The sequence below is a fragment of the Carettochelys insculpta genome, chromosome 21 (assembly GCF_033958435.1).
Source record: "Carettochelys insculpta isolate YL-2023 chromosome 21, ASM3395843v1, whole genome shotgun sequence".
In the NCBI taxonomy this organism is placed as follows: domain Eukaryota; kingdom Metazoa; phylum Chordata; order Testudines; family Carettochelyidae; genus Carettochelys; species Carettochelys insculpta.
Window position 1 is genome coordinate 12,965,076 of NC_134157.1, and position 20,609 is coordinate 12,985,684.

Sequence of the window (20,609 nt, forward strand, 5' to 3'; positions counted from 1 at the left end):
AGGTGGCAATAGATTCCTTGTCATTTCTATTTAGAATGAAAACATGGAGAAGCAGAAGGGGGGGGGGGGGGGCAAGCCTGTTATATAAGTCCTCTAACTCACCCCCTTTGAAAAGAGTAATTAATAAATGGTTTTGTTCTGTCTCCTCTAAGTCACTGCTTCCTGATCAAAGCACTTTTATATCTGCTCATACTAAAAAATGAACACTATATTGGCACTGCTTTCAACAAGACTGATTCATTATTCTTCCTCCTATTTCATTGTTAATTTGCGCAACAGTTTCATGCTTTCTAAATCAGGTAATTTTACATATCAATGCATTGTTGATCCCTGGATTAAAATAGTCTTGAGCATCATGAAAATAAACTGGATACCTTTGAATTCACACATTTTTGTTTACCAGACAATCAAACATGATTTACATCAAATGCAAGAATGTAACTCACTGAAAAGCCAACTCTTTCCTCCCACCCTTTTCCCCTGCTATAAATATGTAAAAGTGGCTAACCTCAAAATTGTAACTCAGACGTCTGGAGTAATGTTTTTAGTTTAATAGGTCAACATTTCTTATGCCATCCTTTGAGGAAAAGATAATTTAAATATTTGAAATCACTATGCTATTTATGCATACTCTAACTGCTAGACCATGCCCTACTGTAAATCTCTATTTACTATGCATTTAATATATACATAAGAGCACTTAAGATGCCTTTTCAGATTTATGACTGGTCATATTTTTAAATGGTGCAGGAAGTTGCCACCCATTATGTCGAAGCAAAATACTGAGTACAGTTCTGAGAACAACAAAAATAATCAAATATTAGATGAACTGTTCCATGATCACAGCATTTTTCATCCTGGAGACCAAAATCACTTAAAAGAATCACTTTCCCCATTTTACAGATGACATTAAGCAAAGACACACAGAGGCATTAAACATCATCTTCCAGATTACAGAGAGTCTGTAAGTGGAAGAATCATGGACAATGGTATCTGTACTTTCCAGGTATGTCTGCACAGTGAGTGGCAGTCCTCCACAGTGAATCTCAAAGATTTGGTTGACAGGTTTGCAAGGGCTTGTGCTATAGTGCCAAAAATAGTGGTACAGGTATCTAGGATCAAGCTGCAGCTTGAGCCCTAAGATTGAGCCTGAGCCCAAACATGTAAACAGCTATTTTTAGTGCCATAGCACAAGCCCAAGTCTGGCAGTCTGGGAGCTAAGACTGACTGCTGTGGGCAATGTAAATGTATCCTCAGTCCAATATTTGAAGCGCCAGACAATATTGCCTCTCTAACAATTTTCATACTAGATTTTAACAATTTGAGGAAAATTCTATTATTTTCCCCTCCCATTTAACACAAAATTTACATTTTTGTTTTGTATTAATTTTATTTGAAAGGTGCCAGTATAACAGGACTGAGGACAGCAATTCTTATAGGTGAGATGGGAGTGTCTCAGTGCATCATTGGCTTTTTTTTTTTTTTAAAAACTGATATTGCCAATAACCACACTGTCTCTGCTCTCAGCATACCCACACTAACAACAGGGCCAGCAACATCCAACTCATTTGGACCAGGCCAAACAGCTTTCAGCTAGGCACAACGTTCAGGTGTTACTTTGGCCGACAGCAGCATGAAGATTATCTGGAGCAGATGAAAGCCTATATGCAATTATCAAACACCTGACCATACCAGTATCTTTAGTATTACAGACAGGCAGGCAAATCAACTGTTTGAAATATACAACAGTGAAAATTAATTCTAAAAGTGTGGTTGACATGCTAGAGAGGATTCATGAAAGCCCCCAACAAGACTGGTTACAGACGATCACTGAAGCACTGGACGTGAGCTGGCTCTTGATCCCAACTCTCACAACAACAGCTGCTGGTCCTTGTTCTGATTCAATAATTTAATCATTTTGACAGACAATTTTACAATAGTATTTGTTTTAAGTACATCCAAGACTTCATTACACACAGCAGAGGATGTACCTAGCGTTCATATTACTGAAAGTACAGAATTTCATGGATAATAAAACTTTTATTTTTTAAAAAGTTAAAACTCCATTTCTCAACCTATTTTACACAGAGTTTTTGGAAATATATAGCTGGTGCTCGCTTTCAATTTATTTGGCTCTCTCATACAAACTCCTACATTCAGCCTTACCTCAAAATGTTGGAAATTAGATTCCTCCCACTCTCAAAATAGTAATATTTAAAGATTTTTCAGCAACTGAAATAAAATGAAAAACCCATTGCTGTGGAAAAAAATTCATAGCGAGGGGAAAAAAACACTCACACAATGGGGTTAAACATTAAAAAAAAATCTCAAAACATTCACTCCTCAGGCACCTACAGCAACTGACGAATTTCCCTACATCGAAGATAAGAAATCCTGTGATATGCAATCCATGCAGAGTAAAACACTTTCAAGATCTTATATGGTGTCCACTATAACCAGAAAAGAAGTTGAATACTGCTGTGTACTGCACAAATTCCTGCAGTATCTCAGACGCACGTACTGTACAAAATGCATGCCCTTTGGAACTAACAGGAAGTGCCTTTATATGAAGTCACTTTGGAACCTCAATCTGTCAAACCAGCCTTATACCTTCACTGCATGTTTACAGGCCAAAAGCATTTTTGTCTTTAACAAGGTTTTTGTTTTTTGGTTTTTTCTTAAAAAGTAGAAAAAAAAATCTACGAACAAGGCTAACTTTACACTAAAATAAATGTCAAAAAAGGAAATCAGCATACTTACAAAGAAAGTTTTATAACAAAATAAGTTATATACAATTCACCACAGGGAAGGGAGATTTCACAATCACCATGCTGACTAATTTACTACAAGTTTACAGTAAGAAAAGTCTCGAGGGTTAATGTTAAAACCTATGGAAAGCAATCCCACCCTCTTTAAGAGTTATTTACACAATATCTTGCACTTAAAAGCTCCAGCAAAATGTTCAGTCCATACCATTCTGCTGGGCAGATTTCAGTATCGCCTGTTCATCTTCTTGAATTTCTCATAGTGGTAGTCATCTGTTGCTTTCTCATTGGGTGGACGCTTGCGATTTGGAGGAGACCCTTGGAAGAAGAAAGAGAGGAAGCCTTTATTTCTTATTCTTAAATTAATAGATAGGCATAGGTGAGCACTGGAATGGGCTGTTAAAAAAGCCACCTGAAGCCCACAGATGGCACTTGGGGAAACAGGCTGGATGAGGTTGTACAGAGACTGAACAACTGACAGACCCCTACGGGCAGTCCAATCAGCAGAGGATTCTTCCCTACAGGGAAAAATTCCTCAAACTTCGGTTGCGCCACTCAAGGACTCCAAATCTAATCCTGGAGATACTGTTGTAATTAAACACCCTAGCCTGGGAACACAGACTCATGTACTGCACTCATACAAAGGTGGGGGTGTAGACTGCTTTAGACTCTAAAAGGGAACCAATAACCACTACCAAGGCTTGGATCACATCCAAGACTGGCTGACCTTGTGTTTTCTCTCCAGAAAAGAAGGAACCACCTGGAATACACACCTCCCTGGGAGGAAGCAAGGCAATGACCACCTGTAACATCAGTACACACCAAAGAACTTTAATGTATATAATATATGCATGCTGCTAGATGCCATATTAATACTAATAAGACTCTTAGTAATTGCTATAGGCCTAGTTGTGTTGTAGCTACCTTCAACCCAGATGACAGCATGGCACCTCAACTCCTCGTCATCTTCCTGACAACCTCGCTGACCTTTGCCACGCCTAAGCATCCCCTCAGGAATGCCATCCAGTCCATCGTCTCCACCGCTGGTGCCACGGATTGCTGGATGTGTACCCTGCTGAACTCCTCTACCACATTGGGAATTAAGTTTGTCCCTCTGAACCTGAATGATTGGTGGGAAGTTCTGGTTCTGGTTTTGTTATTGTACCCTGTAACGGGATGAGGCTTGCTGGGATTTGGTCCCTGACAACCTTGTCGTCCCGGGTGCTGGGAGGGTGGAACTGAATGTCTTGCTTGTAATTCCTTGGAGTGGAAGCCATTGCGTGCGAGGAAGCTCCAAGGTTAAGCTGGGCCCTTCTGTCCCGTCCTCCTAGCCAAGCTGGTGTGGGTAGAGGTAACCGGTTTAAACTTTTGCGGCACTGAGTGTCTTGCTTGTAATTCCTTGGAGTGGAAGCCATCGTGTGCGAGGAAGTTCCAAGGTTAAGCTGGGCCCTTTTGTCCCGTCCTCCCAGCCAAGCTGGTGTGGGTAGAAGTAACTGGTTTGAACTTTCTGGATTAGACCATAATTCTCATCTGCCTTCCTGTCTAATTGTTCTCTGTCTGAGTGTCAGCAAGGGATGGGTGGGTCTCAAAGTATGTAGTACTGGCCCAACAAGGAGGAGTTTGTGCTGTAATTAACCAATCTTGCCACTTTTAGGTAAACACTCAGAACAGATTAAACAGGATGTATCTGCCATCAAAGATGCAGTTAAAATCTTACATGCTGTAACTATCTCATGGTTAAAATGGTTAGCTCAACAATTAGAATTTTCTCTTACTCCATTCTTGCATTCTATTGTAACCACTATTTTGATTGTTCTTGTCATAGTAGTTGTGTCTTGTATAACACTGTGCATCGTTAGGAGACTAATTGATGCGGCTATCTCCTCCACGCAAATCCGATACATGGAGCTGACAAGTGATCCTAGCCAGTTCCGCGATTCCCCACATACTGATCGGATCATTGGGCACTTTTAGACTTCCCCCAAGGAGGGCAAAAGGTGCTGGCATCACCGCCACCTTGCGTTCTGGGATGTAGTGTGGTGCATCAGGGGGTGGAATGTAGCCAGACAGAGTCTCCCCCTTACAAGCCAGCTTGCTCATTGCCCCCCCACACCGAGGAGCACACAGGGCACGGAAACGGCTGCTGACAACAGTCTTTGATGCCCTCATTGAGGCCCAGATATGCTAGCTTATCATGACCCTGAGAAGCAGAAAGTACAGCTAGAAGGCTAACAGGCCAGACTGTCAACAAGAGGGGGGGGAACCCTCAGAAATCACCCCAGCTGGCATTGGTCAATATGATGCACACACACAATCACCCAGAAGGGGACGTGCCCCGCCCGCACAAAAGAATGTCCTGTACTCCTAAATTGTTTATCTCTTGTCTTACAAGTGCAAACTAAGTAGAAATGCCCTTGTAACAAACTGGAGTCACAAAGACAGACCAGTATGATCTGGCACCATAGATAAGAAAGAGAATACGTAACCCAAAAGGGGTATAAAAGATGGGTCCAGCAGAACTCTAACTTTGAATGCATTCCACCAACTTCCTGCTGGTCGGGTCAGGTGATTGCCTCCCGAGGTCCACTACTGGGGACGCCCAACCTCGTATTCGTCTTTCCGCGGAATTGAGTGACCGATCCGGCTTGGCTACGCTGGTATCGAGAGACGCAGAGAGGGTAAGATACACCCATGCTAGGTCTCTGACATTTTTTTGTGCACAGCTAAAGAATTAGAGCTCTGTAACTAGTGCCAAGATATCATTGTGTTAGATGGTAACAGATATCTTTGTATTGGATTGTAACGTAACTTGTTAACACCTGTACTTTGCTAGCATATAAGAAGTAAACAATAGCCTTTTGTAACCGCACGCTTATAACTGTAGCTTAAATAAACTTGTAACTAGTTAAGATCCAAGCCTAACCATTTTGTTAACCCTTTTGTCACTGCAACACAGCCGGCACAACAAAAAGAACTTTAACCGTTTGGTTACTACAGCCTGGCCATGGGAGAGTGTGCTAGGAGCTGCCTGCTCTAACAGTAAAAAACTGGGTTGTTTAGGACCCAGGGGAGTACCTCACCGCACATTACCCGGCCACCGGCTAACAGATACTGCAAGGAAACATTGTCATCCTTCACCCTGCCTTACACCACTCAGTCTGCAGTATTCCTGCTATTTTACACTCAAGCCATGAACAATGCCAGTATTCTTCAGACTGGCTTCTTTGTTCATCTAAATCCTATTTCTCCCTGTCCCCAATTCCTTCCAAAACAGCATTTCACAATACACCTAAAATTTCCACCTTCATCGTCATCTCCCCACCCCCAATTACTCTAGCCTTAGACCTAATCTGAGCAGAGACTGATAGCCTTCTGTCCCATGCTTGGCTACACACCATTAGTCAATGGGTAATTTCTACTTGTGATCCTGACCCTTCATCTATGATGGGAGATAGCAGGAGAGACATCATCCATCCAGGTTGCTTCATGACATGTCCAGCAGGGAGCAACTCTAGAATTGCACAGGCATCACCTTGCCATTGAAGATCAAAGGCAAACCACTCTACAAATCCTACCCATCAGCTCAGGACACCATGCTTTAAAGCAGGTAGTAGTAAGTCTCTTCCACTCCTACATCGTGGAGTATAGGCCATTGACAATTATCACCAGCATCTCCTGTCCTGGGACATGGTGGGCAAGAATGTTTGATGGTGGGGGACCGCCAAGAATTTGATAAGTGGTCAGAGTCCACACTTTTCTGGGATATTAATAGAGGGGTGCTGGGTCTTGGACAGAAGTTGGGTACAGGAGGGAACTCTGTTTGGGGACTGGGTGCAGGAGTGGATGTGGGTGGGGTCTCTGAGGGAGTTTGGGCGAAAGAAGCGGTTGTGACCTGGGGCAGGGGATTAGGGTGGATGAGGCGGGGTGCAGGGTTTGGGTGCAAACAGGATTCTGACCTGGAGGAATGCAGAGTCTTGGAGGGAGTTGTGATTGGGCCAGCAAAGGAGGGTTCAGTGGGTTTGGGTTGTAACCTAGGGGAGGGTTCAGTGGGTTTGGGTTGTAACCACAGTTGGAGTGTGCGGGAGGACAGGGTGCCAGGTAGAGTCTGGCCAAGAGGCGCTTATCTAGGCACCTCCCAGTCAGTAGCCCAGTGGGATCCTCAGGCAGACTCCCTGGCTACCATGCCCCCACATGCTACTCCAAGTGGCCAGCTGCTGAGACCAGCATGTGCTTTCTGAGTGGTGCACCCTTGCGGGAAGGCAGGTTTCTGCAGGCTGCACCCATCCACAAACACAGCCCAGGCAGTTCCCATTGGCTGGGAACTGGTCAATGGGAGCTGTGAGGATTGTGCTGGTGGTGGGAGCAGTGCCCAGAGAGGCCCTCCTAATGGGTGTGCTCTGCACAGAGACTCATACACTGGCCCTAGCAGCTGGCCAATTGAGCATGTGGAGCTGCAGCAGGCAGGGAGCATGCCCAAGGGTCCCACTGGGCCTCAGAGCATTGGCTCAGAGTATTATGGGAGGCTGGATCCAAATGCTTGATCGGCTGAATCCAGCCTGTGTGCCTTGTTTTGCCCATCCGTGCCTTAGAGAGCTAGAGAAGGTCGTATCTGTTCATGGATCATGGATATAGAAGACATGATACAACCAACAAGCTGCCCATGCTTTGTGTTTAGTACTCACGCTCCGGTTCTGGCTTCTCCGTATCCCCCACTCTCAGTGGACGGGCTTTTGGTTCTTCCTTATTCCTCCTCACTGGTGCATTCAGTTCCTCATGATAGACTGTGAAGAGACAGACACCAAATAATGAATTTTAGAGAGCAGCGTTGTTTAGATGAAGAGTCACAGACATGTACGGCTGGAAGAGCTCTCAAGAGGTCATAAGAATAAACCATAACGGGTCAGACCATCTATTCTGGTATCCTGTTTTCCCAACAGTGGCCAGTACCAGTTGTCACAGAGGGACTGAACAGAAGAGTTAATCAGATGATTTGTTACCTCTCACTAATTCCTATCTTCTGCCAAACAGAGGTTAGGGACACCACCCCGGCCCATCATGGCTAATAGCCACTGATGGACTTATCCTCAGTGAACTTTAGTTTTTTTGTTTGTTTTTTTTTTTAAACTCTGTTATAGACACGACCTTAAAATTTTCAAAGAATTCTACAGGCTGACCCCACATTGTTTGAAAAAAATCCTTTTGTGTTGGTTTTAAACCTGCCTCCTATTCATTTAATTTGTTGCCTTCTAGCTCTTGTGTTATGAGGAGTAAATAGCACTCCCTTATCTACACCAGTCATGATTTTATGGGTTTCAATCATATCCCTCTAGTTATCTCTTTTCCAAGTCCCCGTCTGATTAATTTCTCCTGATACAGAAGCCATTCCATACCCCCAAAATAATTTGTTGCCCTTTTCTGAACCTTTTCCAATTCCAAGACGCCATTTTTGAGATGGGGTGAACACATCTGCACACAGTATTCAAGAAATGGGCCTACCATGGATTTATATAGTGGCAATATGATATTTTCTGTCTTCTTATCTAATCTTTTCTTCATGATTTCTAACATTCTGTTTGCTTTTTTGACTGATGCTGTACATTGAGTGGATTTTTTATCACACAACCAAGATGTAATTTATGGGTCTCAGTCAACTGGGTGTTCACAAGTGGAAAGATGAATAACATGCTCTACCTTCAGTCTTGCTGTGTGAAGGGAAAGATTAGGGTAGCCAGATGATGTCCGTGTAGGAACCCCAGAACGTGAAAGTCAAACAGTGCTTAAGGTTGAAGATGTGAATTAATAAATTCTGCTTGTATCACTTATTTTCCACACCTATGCTTACTGCCTCTAATTAGTAGAGCAACTGCCCAAACCTGGGGCTAGAGAGTTACACAATTAGACAAACCAAGCAGGGATGGTCTAGGTGTACTCAGTCCTGCCTCAGTGCAAGGGCTGGACTAAATGAAACAGAATTGTAAGACTGGAAAGGACAGTCAAATGTTTCCATCGTACTTACATCTGTTGTGCTGGACATAGTTCACAGCCATGTTTGTAGGAACAAAGGAGGTTTCACTGTCTTTCTTTTTGTTTTGCTGCTCAGCCAGCAGCCTTGCCTTGGCATCCTCAGTAAAGATAATGTTTTTTATTTTGGCGCTGAAGGGAAAAAAACAACGAGGAAGATGCTTATTTATGTGATACAGAGAGAAAAAGGCCTTGGGGGCTCCACATACCAAAATACACAGAAGAGCAGTTTTATCTGAGAATGAGTGAACAGGAAGTTTCACATGGGTGGGGCGGTAACTGCCATTGTCTTTGACTGGCAATGTGGTACAGGCGTGCTGCATTCCAAGGATGGAGTGGGCCCTCACATCCCTCAAAAGCTCACACTGTCTTAGTGCCTGGTATGAGCCAAGACTACTGGAAGATGCTGCACTGCATAACTGAAGAGTGAACACTTCTATTACACTGAGTATTACCACAGTGCGTAAGACACCCTAGCCACTGACCAGGGTCCCACTGCGCTTGGTGTGGTACAAACACACAACAAAGAGACTGTCACTCCTCTTGGAGCGTAGGAAGGGCAGTGTAAGTTACCTCGGCACTTTCCTATCAATAGGCTTGCCTCAGACATGACCTGCAGGGATCACCAGGAGAATTCAAACGATAAATAATTGAACAGTGAACCACATACTCTATTCCCAAGTCAACTTCAGGAATACCACTCAGCATCTGATTGGACAGCATCTCTTCAGTCTTCTTGGCAGAAGAGACACGGATGCTCTCAGGCAGCTCGTACAGACAGTCCTCGGCATTCTTCAGCTTCACCTTCTGCTCCTCACTTTCTACAATCCCCTTCCTCTTCTTCAGCTCTGTCTCGATGTACTTCATCCTGAATAGCAGTGCACCAGGGATACTTGGCTTTAAGTTCTATTTCTTGCACACCCCTCCAGTGCCACTGACCACAGCTACGTCACTATCCCAGCAGGTAGGAAGGAGGGATGAATGATTTCTTTGATGTCACTCAGCTATTAGACACACTGGGAAGCAAGAGATCTGCTACCTTGTACAGGAAACTAATCAAATTCTCCCTACAATAAGTCCTTTACCAACCCATGGAGTATTCTGTCAACAGTGCCTATGGACCATCTGCCTGGCCAGAACGACAGACTAACTAGGGATGCAAAATACTGTTTAATTAGTTAACTGATTAAATGGGATGGGGATGGCCAAAAGGGCTGCTCCAACACAGCTAGGCTGGAGCACCCCTTCCACAGAAAGAACCTGTTCTTGTGGGGTTGGAGAGCCCTGGCCTACGGCAAGCCCCAGGCCACTTCACACTAGGACTGCTCTGGCCCAGTTGGAGAGCCCCCTACACATGGTACTCCCTGGCCAGGCCCACAATGGAAAAAGGCTGCTCCAGCTGTGCTGGAATGCCCTTCACCCATGGTGCTCTCATGCAGGGCCCTCACAGATAAGGGATGCTCCAACCCCCACCAGGTAACTGTAACCTGGTGTGTCCAATATGCTCACCACTGACCATTTGCAGCAAATAGGACGCTACATTGTGGTGAATGCAGCTCTTGGAGCCTTTAAATGAGGCTCCTCCAGAGAGCTGCACATGGGGAGTGCTATCTGCCTGCTCCGTGCATGCGCCCTACTGCTTGGTGGGAGAAGCGCACGGCGGTGGCCCCGGTGAGTTGCTAGCAATTAATTAAAAAGCAGGGGGATAGCAGTGGGGCTGGGGGTGCCTGGATCTGAGGGAGGGCATTTATTTAGAGCCGGGGAGGGGAGGAGAAATGTGGTGAATGTGGAAAGATGACAACTACGGGCGTAGCAATCTTTGAATTTCTTTTGGACACTGCTGCTGTAACCAATAAGACTAATCCTTTTAGGATGAGGCTTACAGGTTAAACATTAAAATCCCTATCTCTAACCACCAGACCACGTTGGGGTCCAGAAGTGAATGATCAAGCAGCCATTTCAATGTAAATTTGGAAGCTCTTCTTCATTTTCAGGGAGGACACCTGAGATACCCTATCTAGCACAGTGAATCAGAGCGCAACAACTATAACAAAGCAAACACTTACATGTCTGCATCCTCATCCCGCCTGTTGGTTTCTGCTGAGAAAGAGGTTCCCAGATTGAGATCCTCCTCTTCATTAATCCTAAACAGAATAATAATTTTAAACAACTTGACAGTCTAAGATGTAACCGACCAGACTGCATTAAATAAAGCCTTCAAAACCACACAAAACCTGGAGTATTTAGCCTGTTTTCTCCAACAAATTAAAGCCTTTTGGTGCTGTTAACTGCTGCAGATTCAGTAATGTTCAAGAGAGCGTTTTCCAAGACTGAGCCTCCCACACACCTACCTGTCCTTGCCACGTTCTTTCAGCTTCTTCATGTCCACCATCCCACCAACTTTTATCTTAAAGGGATCATCCTGACAGACAAAAAATATGTATGAGAGGAGTAATCGTGTTTGTCTTTCAGTAAAAAGAATGAAGAGTCCTCTGGTGCCGTAAAGATACACTCAAAAAATGCGTGTAAGCTTTTCTGGGCTGGAGCCCACTTCATGCATCTGACAAAGTGGGCTGCAGCCCATGAAAGCTTATGCCATACATATTTGTTAGTCTTTAAGACTCTAAAGAACAACTTATTATTAAAAAGTAGTTAGCACAAAGCTGCTGCCTAGGTTTATATCATCCTCAGGTTTACTTTCTTGAAAACTCTACGCTTCCATCAACTGTGCAAAAATGCCTATGATTTTTCTATCGTATGAAGCTGCATCTTACACTGCCTTCATTAATGCAAGTCATTTCCTGGAACTTGACTTTCAAAGACAGCTATTGGCCAGAGCAGATGCTTTTGTACTGATACGAACCAGCAGCTCAGCAATGAAAATATTCAGAACTTACCACCAATGTTGTCTCTTCTTGCAATTTCTCCCCAATGAGCAGACCTGCAGCACTAGCAAAACACACACACAAAAGACAATCTAAATTAATAGAGAAGCAGTGCACCGTACTTCTGGTGCTGACTACCCGGCAAGGTAATTTATTAGAAAAAATACTCTTCTTATTTGCTTTCCTCTAACACTTTCTACCTGAAGATTTCAAAGCGCTTTGCTAGTACTACATAATTAATCCATATATTACTCTTAAACACTAGGGAACTATTATCCCCATTTTACAGATGAGTAAAATGAGTCAGATGGATAAATCACTTGACCTAGGTCATGCAGTGAATTATCAGAGTTAGGAACAGAACTCTCAGCCACTACACAACACTTCTTTCCATCAAAAGGCTTATGGAAGAAAATGAAATAATAACAGGAGAGACTTGTTTTATAAATCTCAATTTATAAGCCATACACTAGATTGAGGAGCGTAAGATACTGAGATCTCCCCCGCTCTCCAAAATGTTACTACTCTGGGAGATAAAAACTGTCCATATGATATGGTTAGTTAGCAATATACGGCATATTAATAGTGAACTCTGATCTTATTCTAATTGTTTAAGGTTGTAATTATGCTGTCAAACGTTGCTTCACAATGAAGTCTGTTAAAATTACGGCACCTATCCCCAATATCTCCTCTTATCTGTCTTCTCCCTCTCATGGGTCAGATTCTTGTTGTCACTAATATCTCGCAACTATGAGTGAATGCATAAGGTAAGAAAGGGACAGGAGACCCTCAGATAAATCAGAAACTTGCCTCTTATTGTGTCACCTACCTCACCCCATTTGGCCGTCTTCTGAGACTCTGAACTTCTTTTGCTTCTTCAAGTTTTAATCTGGAGAAAAAACATTTAGTTTATTAGGACGGTCTTTAAAAAATGGCAGGCATTTTCTTCAGCTTTCACTCAATTGTCAGGGCAGACTTTTCATTGGCGTATTTAATCAATTTTTCTAAGCAGATCTCATTCTTTCTTGAAAATGTACGACAGTTTCACATTCCACTTCATGAATCAATGGGGAAAATCTTATATCACGTCTCTCAACATGTCACTTCTGTACAAGCTCCTCTGTTAAGTAAGGAAGCATCAAAAGATGGCTCCCAAATCCAAGTCTCTGTACACAATAGGGTAAAAATGCTGCCTTGAGTGACCAGCCCAACTTCAATTTTCAGTTTGTTTAGCTCTCCAACTACGATTGTCACACAAAAAAATAAGGAAGTCCTTGAATCAGATGAATTATCTGTTGAATGGTACGCTTTTCTATCAATAGTTCATGCTCTCTAGTAAGGTATTTTAGATAAAGCGTTTTCATAGAAGGGGCAGTGAACTTGTGAAATGCCCTACCTATGCTACATGTAGCAAGCAATATGGTCAGGTGAACATTACGTAACTGAGCAACCATCAAGTTTTATTGATGCTTCAGCGACAGAGAAAACCTAAATACGCATCAAAATAGTAAGTCTGTGTATGCAGAGGTGTAGATATTCGGAACCTCTTCAACACTGAGAAATTTCGTTATATAACAAGAACTGCTTATAACACCTGCCTAGAAAATGTATCCTAAACTAATTTCCAGAGTTAAAAGAGGAGAAAGAGAGAGAAACTAAAAGTAGTAGTCAAGGGGGAAAAAAAAAAGATATTAAAATGTGTTGATCTGAAAATAAGATGGCAAGTTAATGAAATTGGTTGATTCCATATGATAGGCATGGAGGCAAACTGGGAATCCTGCAAGAAAGGATAGAGAAGAGGCTGGTTCCAGCAAACAGAAGGAATTCAGAGGAGAAGGCCTGTGAAAGTCCATAGATATCAATGAATTTCCACAGGCTGCACACACCCACAAGCACAGTCCAGGCAGTTCCCACTGGCCTGGAACCAGTCAATGGGAGCTGTGAGGATTGTGCTGGGGGTGGGAAAAAATCATTCATCTCTGATGTGCCAATCAGGAAGTAAAAACGTGTGTGTTATTTGATTGGCGGAAGTTCAATGCTAACAACCTCTAAGCCAAACAGAATGCATATATTTACATGGTACAATATGATACATCAGCATTGCTATTAATCTCCATGTTACTTTTCAGGGAGTAAACAGAAACAAGCCATGCTCATTCTGTGATTATTTTAACCAAAACTATGACAACAATCCTGGCCCATAATTCCCACTTGTATCACGTAACAATGTGGATTTGTAGATTGTCTTGACCAGCTCCAAAATGCAATTCCAGTAGGTAATGTCTCTGTGCAAATTACTCCCCATGAGGATTTATAGTTGAATAGACATTAGACAGAGAAAACAGAGCAATAACAACAACATGTACAATAGGCCAAAAATTCTAAATAGAATGGATATAAATGAGGGGTCTTCTAGGGGGTTCATCAAACTCATCTATTTACCTAGTGTTATAACAGGCTACATAACAGCACCAGCGCAAACAATCCCCGCTAAATTTTCAGAGGGGTGGCCGTGTTAGTCTGTAGCTTCTACAGGGGACAAGCAGTCCTGGGCCACCTCAGAGACTAACAAAAGCATTCGGTCACGTGTTTTCATCGCCTAAAAAACGGCGGGAACGCTCGTGACCCCATGAGGGGGTTAGTCTCTCAGGTGCCACAGGACGGCTTGTTACGTGTACGATTTCAGACAGTGACTGGTTCGTGCTGCTCCACGCTGACATGTAAGTGCCCCGCTGACGCCCCCATGTGTTTACGGGACAAGTGTAGGGCCCAGCAGGGACAGGCCGCACGTGCGCGGGGACTGTGCGCGGGGACAGGGCTGTGTCCAGCTCGGGGCCTGTAGGCGAGTGGTTTCAAGCGCCGTGTAAGTGGGGGTCGCGCGAGGCCAGACTCCGCCCAGGGGCCCCGCGCGCTGATCAACGCCACAGGAGGGGCCCCGCCTCCCCAGCTGCTCTGCGGGGCCCCTGCTCCCCGCCGCGGTCTCCCACCCACCTGACCTCCTCCGCCACCTGCTCATCCTCCTCCTCCTCCCCCTCGGAGTCCGCTCGCCGCCGCCGGAAAACCTTCCCCGCCGGCATCTCGGCCCCGCCAACGGCCTTCGCTCCCCTCAGCCACCCGGCCGCGCTTCCGGCGCGCGCTGACGGCACGCGCACTGCCCACAGTGCCCTCCCGGGGGCGGGGCTGCTCCGGAGGGAGGGGCGAAGGAGGGGGTGTGGCTAGCTACAGGACTGGGCCGACTGGGCGTGGCCAGCAAGGGAGAAGCAGAGAGAGCAGCGCCGGGGGTACCCGTTGTCCAGAGGGAGGAGGAGGAGGAGGAGGAGGAGGAGGTGGAATTTCCCGGCGAGCTGTTGGGGAGAGAGGTAGGACCAGGAGGTCGTGGTTGGCAAACAGGCTGCAGCTCAGCTGCATCGCAGGCTTCTGTAGCAGTTCAGCAACTGCTATCAGAAGGAATGGGGTCAGCCGCCTTCTCTGTTGCTAGGAAGGCATCAGTTTATGCCATAATAAAACTGTCAGTCTTTAAGGTGCCACCGGCACGGGTGCTGGAACTAGGGGTATGAGAGGCGCTGCAGCACCTCCTGGCTTGAGGTGGTTTCCATTCTATATAGGGTTTGCAGTTTGGTTCAGTGGTCCTCAATGCATCTACTAGAAAATTGTTCCAGAACCACTGGACTCCTTGTTGTATACCTTTAGTACAGTAGTGCATAGGGAGCAAACTAAGATCAGGAACCCGTGGTGCTTGACAAACACAAGCTATTCATATGTGGCCTTGCCTCCAGAAGCTTTGCTAGTAAATACAAAAGGGTAGTACAAAGGGCAATAACAGACAAACAGGTTTTGACGAGGATTCAGTGGTATGATAAATTTTAGGCATCTTGGGGTCAGCTGCATTATATGTTTTAGTAAAGGATTAGGTGCTGTATTTCTATATATGTTTTAGGAAGAGATAGTACCCATTGCTTTCCATAATCTAGGAAGACTCTGTGGCATGTATTTGATATTTTAAGAGGTTTTGGAGCTTCAGGAAAAGGTCCATTACATGAAGTAGGTTTTAGAAACGATTCATAGCCATTAGTAATTTTAAGGCGGAATTGGGTAGTTTATGCTTTTGGGAAGAATCTGTTGCATCTTGCACTAGGGAACAGATGTTTGATAATTTAAGAAGAAGAGCAAACTGTCATTATGTCACTGCTAATCCAGAGCTTCCAACAGTTTATATGTAATGTTTTTGGTCTGACTAGTGTTCAGTGTCTTAACCAATGGGGAGGTTATGCCACAAACTGATAGCTCTCGCCATCAAGAATGTTTTTTTAGGCCTTGACTTTGCAATGGGGTCTACAGAGGTTTGAGGGTTTTCCTGTATGAGTACTATTGAAGGATTAGGTCTTGAATCACTGTGGTGTATTGGTACATAACTACTGGAACATACCTTCTCCTGTAATCCTATGAAAATTAAATGTTATGAAATTTAACAAAGGATATCGTAGAATAAAATTACACTACAAAGTGGACTTATTTTTATATGGGATTAAAAATAGGTTCATGTTCCTAAAGCTCTGTCATTCTCTCTGGAGAAATAATGTTCCATTACTGGGGGCATTTAAAACTAGGCCAGACACAACAATAGAAAGTGCACCTTCGGAAACAGTCCTGCATTGGCTGGGAAAGACACTAGCTGGCTCAGTAGGTCTTTTCTGTCTGACATTCCTTTGATTTCTTGAGTCTTCTTTTCTTTTAAAATTTAAATTTTACCTCCCAGAAAAAGGAAAGTTACCAACAACTTCTCTGAGATTAATGAGCTAGTGATGCTTTCCAAGTCGCTGAAAATCCAAGTTCACTCTCCTTTTACTAAGCAAGTTACAACCCACCATGGGTGTCTTGAAAAGAGATCCCTGCTATGTTTGGCATGATTGTAACTTTCAAGGCTTCTTCCCTGACTGCTGACTATTTCCAATGGATGGAACCTGGGAGTTAAGTGTGGAGAGGCAATTAGAACATTGAACTGGGAGTCTTGATTCCTGGGTTCCATTCCTTGCTTTTTCCACAGTATCACTGAATGACCCTGGCAGTTAGTCTTTCTATGGGTCAGTTTCATCATCTGTAAAATGAGAATAACACCAACTCATATAGGAGCTATCACTAAAGGATTTGAGATCCTGAGGTAAGAGATACCTATAGAAGTGCAAACTCATCCTCCTTTGTGCGTTCGTCCCATCAAATGGGGCCTGCTTAGTGGAAAGTATTACTATTATTACCGAGTCATCCCATTATTTGAAAAAATATTTTCCCTTGTGGTGCTGCAGGCAGGGATGCTCCAGCCTAGCTGGGACAGCCATGGTCCCCAGTCTGCTGGAGATGGGTTGCTACAGCCCAGCCAGAGCAGCCCCTGTCCATGGCAGGGGGGCCGGCTCCAGCCTAGGTGGGCTAGAGCAGCCTCTCAAGCCATCTCCTAGTTCAATTGGTTAACAGGTTAAACCTGACATTTAACCAGTTCACTAATTAAACAGGCTTTTACATCCTACCCAAATACCTTTCAACCCATACCTGGATCCCCCGACCCCTCATACTAAGCCCCATCACAGTTGGATCCTGTTTTGCTGAGCCTTCCTGCCTACCCCTGGTGTACCGGGCCTGGAAGGGTAGGTCCCTGAGGCATTTTTGAGACTGTCTCAGTCTTTGTGCTGTGTCAAGGTTGAATGCAGGCTCACCACTGAGTCCATGTTCTGGGGTGCCAGCTTCAGGGTGTTCTGTATCTCTGTGCAACCAGTGGCCTGTGCTCCCCAATGCCATGCTGGGGCCTACACATTTGACAAATAAAATTTGAAGAATTTTAAAATTTTGTATGCAGAACTATTTTTCTTTTTTGTCCAGTATTTATTTATTTATTTATTTATTTATGGCACACAATGCCCTCAAGCATAACAATCAACCACTGGATGGGAGATTCCACTAACTAGTTTTTCCGGCTGATACTTGGGTAAGACATTTCTATTTCCAGTATAAAGGCATAGAAACTCCTTTGGTGCAAAACAAAAAATCAGTAAAGTAGCACTTTAAAGACTAACAAAATAATTCATTATGTGAGCTTTCGTGGGACAGACCCACTTCTTCAGACCATAGCCATACCAGAACAGACTCAATATTTAAGGCCCAGAGAACCAAAAATAGTAATCAAGGTTGACAAATCAGAAAAAAAATTATCAAGGTGAGCAAATCAGAGAGCCAGAAGAGTGGTGGAGGGTGGGAATTTGAGAATTAGACTAAGCTGAGTATCAAAAGAGCCCCTATAATGACTCAGAAAATTTGCATCCTGGTTCAAACAATGTGTTGAATTTGAATATAAAATTCTTTGATGCAGTTGCCCCTGATCCTGTAATGAGAGACGCAGGAGTGAACACCTGCAAACTTTTTGTTACAAGGTCTGGACTTCAGAGAACTTCCTCCAGACCTTTGCAATAAACTTGCAATATTGTATTAGATATATTCAGTTGGTAACAAGGAATGTGTGAGGGTGTATGGCTCCTTCTGTGAATGATAATGCTGTGTAAGAGCCAGTTCTCATTAATTTTGATAACATTGATGATTATTCAGTGTGACAGCTCAAGAAACTGATTTCTTTTACCTGAGTGGTTTTAATCCATAAAAAATGTACAGGGTTCTTTGTGTCCTTTCGTGACTGTGATAGAATGCAGCTTTTACCACAGCAGAACAGCAGTCTTGAGAAGAATAATCTAAGGACTATACAAGGACAAAGAGCCATTGCCAACAGGCTGTGAAGTCCTGGAAATCACTACACCCTGTCAGAAGCAAGAGCCAAGCTGCAGAAATGCTATGCTTGCTTTCTGTTCCAGGGCATTAACATGCAGCATGCATTTTTCTTCCTTTGGAAGAAACAAAGAGCAAGTCATCTGTTAGTACTGTTACTTAGATTACAGTAACATCTAGAGCCCTATGGTGGACCATTTTGTTTTTGATGCTGTATCATGAGTGAAAGGGACACAAGGATATGACTACACAGCCCATGGCAGCGAGCCTCCCAGCCCAGGTCGACACTCTTGAGTTGCCAAGCTAGGACTCTAAAAATAGTTTTGTAGACAGAGCTTTGAAGTTGTGGCTCAGGCTGCAGTGTGGGCTCTGAATCTTAGAAACTGAGGGCCCCACAGCTCCAGCCTGCACCACAATGTCTACACTGCTATTTTTCAAGTCTGTCTGTCAACCTGGGCTGGCAGTATTGCTTCCCTGATCTGTGTAGACACACCTAGGCAGCGGAAGAAACCTGAATGTCTTTGCTTTGCAATAAACTTTCCTGGGGGGAATATACTGTGAGCTGTTTCTTGGTTGTTGAATGTGCCACATTACTTCCCAGGTTCCCAGGGCTTCTGCACTTCATCTCCTAGGATGGAGTTAGAACTGGGTATCAAACCATCTTGTAAAACAATGCACTTCCACTAGGGTCTATGGCTACGTCTACACGTGAAGCCAACATCGAAATAGCTTATTTCGATGTAGCAACATTGAAATAGGCTATTTCGATGAATAACGTCTACACGTCCTCCAGGGCTGGCAACGTCGATGTTCAACTTCGACGTTGCGCGGCACCACATCGAAATAGGCGCTGCGAGGGTATGTCTACACGCCAAAGTAGCACACATCGAAATAAGGGTGCCAGGCACAGCTGCAGACAGGGTCACAGGGTGGACTCAACAGCAAGCCGCTCCCTTAAAGGGCCCCTCCCAGACACAGTTGCACTAAACAACACAAGATACACAGAGCCGACAACTGGTTGCAGACCCTGTGCCTACAGCATGGATCCCCAGCTGCCGCAGCAGCAGCCAGAAGCCCTGGGCTAAGGGCTGCTGCCCATGGTGACCATAGAGCCCCGCAGGGGCTGGAGAGAGAGCATCTCTCAACCCCCCAGCTGATGGCCGCCATGGAGGACCCGGCAATTTCGACGTTGCGGGACGCGGATCGTCTACACGGTCCCTACTTCGACGTTGAACGTTGAAGTAGGGCGCTATTCCAATCCCCTCATGAGGTTAGCGACTTCGACGTCTTGCCGCCTAACGTCGAAGTTAACTTCGAAATAGCGCCCGACGCGTGTAGCCGCGACGGGCGCTATTTCGAAGTTAGTGCCGCTACTTCGAAGTAGCGTGCACGTGTAGACACAGCTTATGATGCCTTCCTTATTCTTTTCATGGTACTTCCTCTCACTTATCCTAGCTGCTAGTAATCCCCTCTCTGCTTCTGTAGCTTTATCTTTTGACTGATCAGACTGGAATTATGGAGATACACACACACACCCCTCCTAGAACTGGAAGGGACCTCTGGAGGTCATCGAGTCCAGTCTCCTGTCCTCTTGGCAGGACCAAGCACCATCCCTTTTTTTCTGTTTTAAACCTATTTGCCCCAGATTCGTAAATGGCCCCCTCAAGGGATTGAACCCACAACCCTGGGTTTAGCAGGCCAATGCTCAACCAGCTTTGAATAGCTGAAGAAACACTGGTGGGGGGCTGAGGTGGTTTCATGCAAAACAGACATTCAGGGTTCTTGCCCTGGGTATGTTCTTCACAGCTGCCAACAGCTGAATGGTACCGCCAGGGCAGTGCCTATGTGGTATCTGTATGACTTGCTCTTTGCTGGGTAGGATACAGTTCTCACCTGGGTGGGCTCAGGGTTTCTGTGCCTGCTCCTGGCTGCTGCCCTCAGGGGAGAGGCGAGCTGTGGTGTTGGGGGGACCCCGTCACTGCTTCCTGGTGACCCCCTCTGTCTGGGAACCCCTCCCCAGGCGGGACGAGCCTGGGCCAGTGTCTCCCACCAGGCTGCTCTCCAGGCCCTGCCACCCTGGTCATCCCTCTCCCGCCCCGTGGGGCTCAAAGCAGCTCGCGCTGAGGCGGGAGCTTCGCAGCTGTTCGCGGGGCTGGCACCCGCCCGGGCTCTCCTC

At 44.9% G+C, this 20,609-nt stretch overlaps 1 protein-coding gene across 4 annotated transcripts; it reads right to left on the reverse strand.

Annotated features, from left to right (window-relative positions):
- Window positions 1–529: 529 nt before the first annotated feature.
- C21H9orf78 (chromosome 21 C9orf78 homolog) lies at window positions 530–14,806 on the reverse strand. 4 transcript variants are annotated; one of them, XM_075015477.1, is made up of 10 exons: window positions 14,663–14,806; window positions 12,501–12,560; window positions 11,684–11,735; window positions 11,138–11,208; window positions 10,853–10,930; window positions 9,457–9,654; window positions 8,782–8,918; window positions 7,448–7,546; window positions 2,974–3,083; window positions 530–2,232 (listed from the first exon to the last, which is right to left on the reverse strand). In XM_075015477.1, the coding sequence occupies exons 1-9, from the start codon at window positions 14,746–14,748 to the stop codon at window positions 2,992–2,994; spliced, it is 873 nt and encodes a 290-aa protein (XP_074871578.1). In that variant the 5' UTR covers window positions 14,749–14,806; the 3' UTR covers window positions 530–2,232; window positions 2,974–2,991. The 4 variants fall into 4 exon arrangements, with proteins under 4 accessions (XP_074871578.1, XP_074871577.1, XP_074871580.1 ...); XM_075015476.1 differs by having other exon boundaries at window positions 530–3,083; XM_075015479.1 differs by having other exon boundaries at window positions 530–3,083; window positions 14,680–14,795.
- Window positions 14,807–20,609: the final 5,803 nt, after the last annotated feature.

Excerpts from the sequence above, each read along its gene's own strand:
- C21H9orf78 (XM_075015477.1), bottom strand. The coding sequence starts at position 14,748 with ATGCCGGCGGGGAAGGTTTTCCGGCGGCGGCGAGCGGACTCCGAGGGG. Across the intron at positions 12,561-14,662 it reads CAGGTGGCGGAGGAGGTCAG|ATTAAAACTTGAAGAAGCAA; the intron begins GTGGGTGGGAGA and ends TTTTTTCTCCAG. Across the intron at positions 11,209-11,683 it reads AAGAAGAGACAACATTGGTG|GATGATCCCTTTAAGATAAA; the intron begins GTAAGTTCTGAA and ends TTTGTCTGTCAG.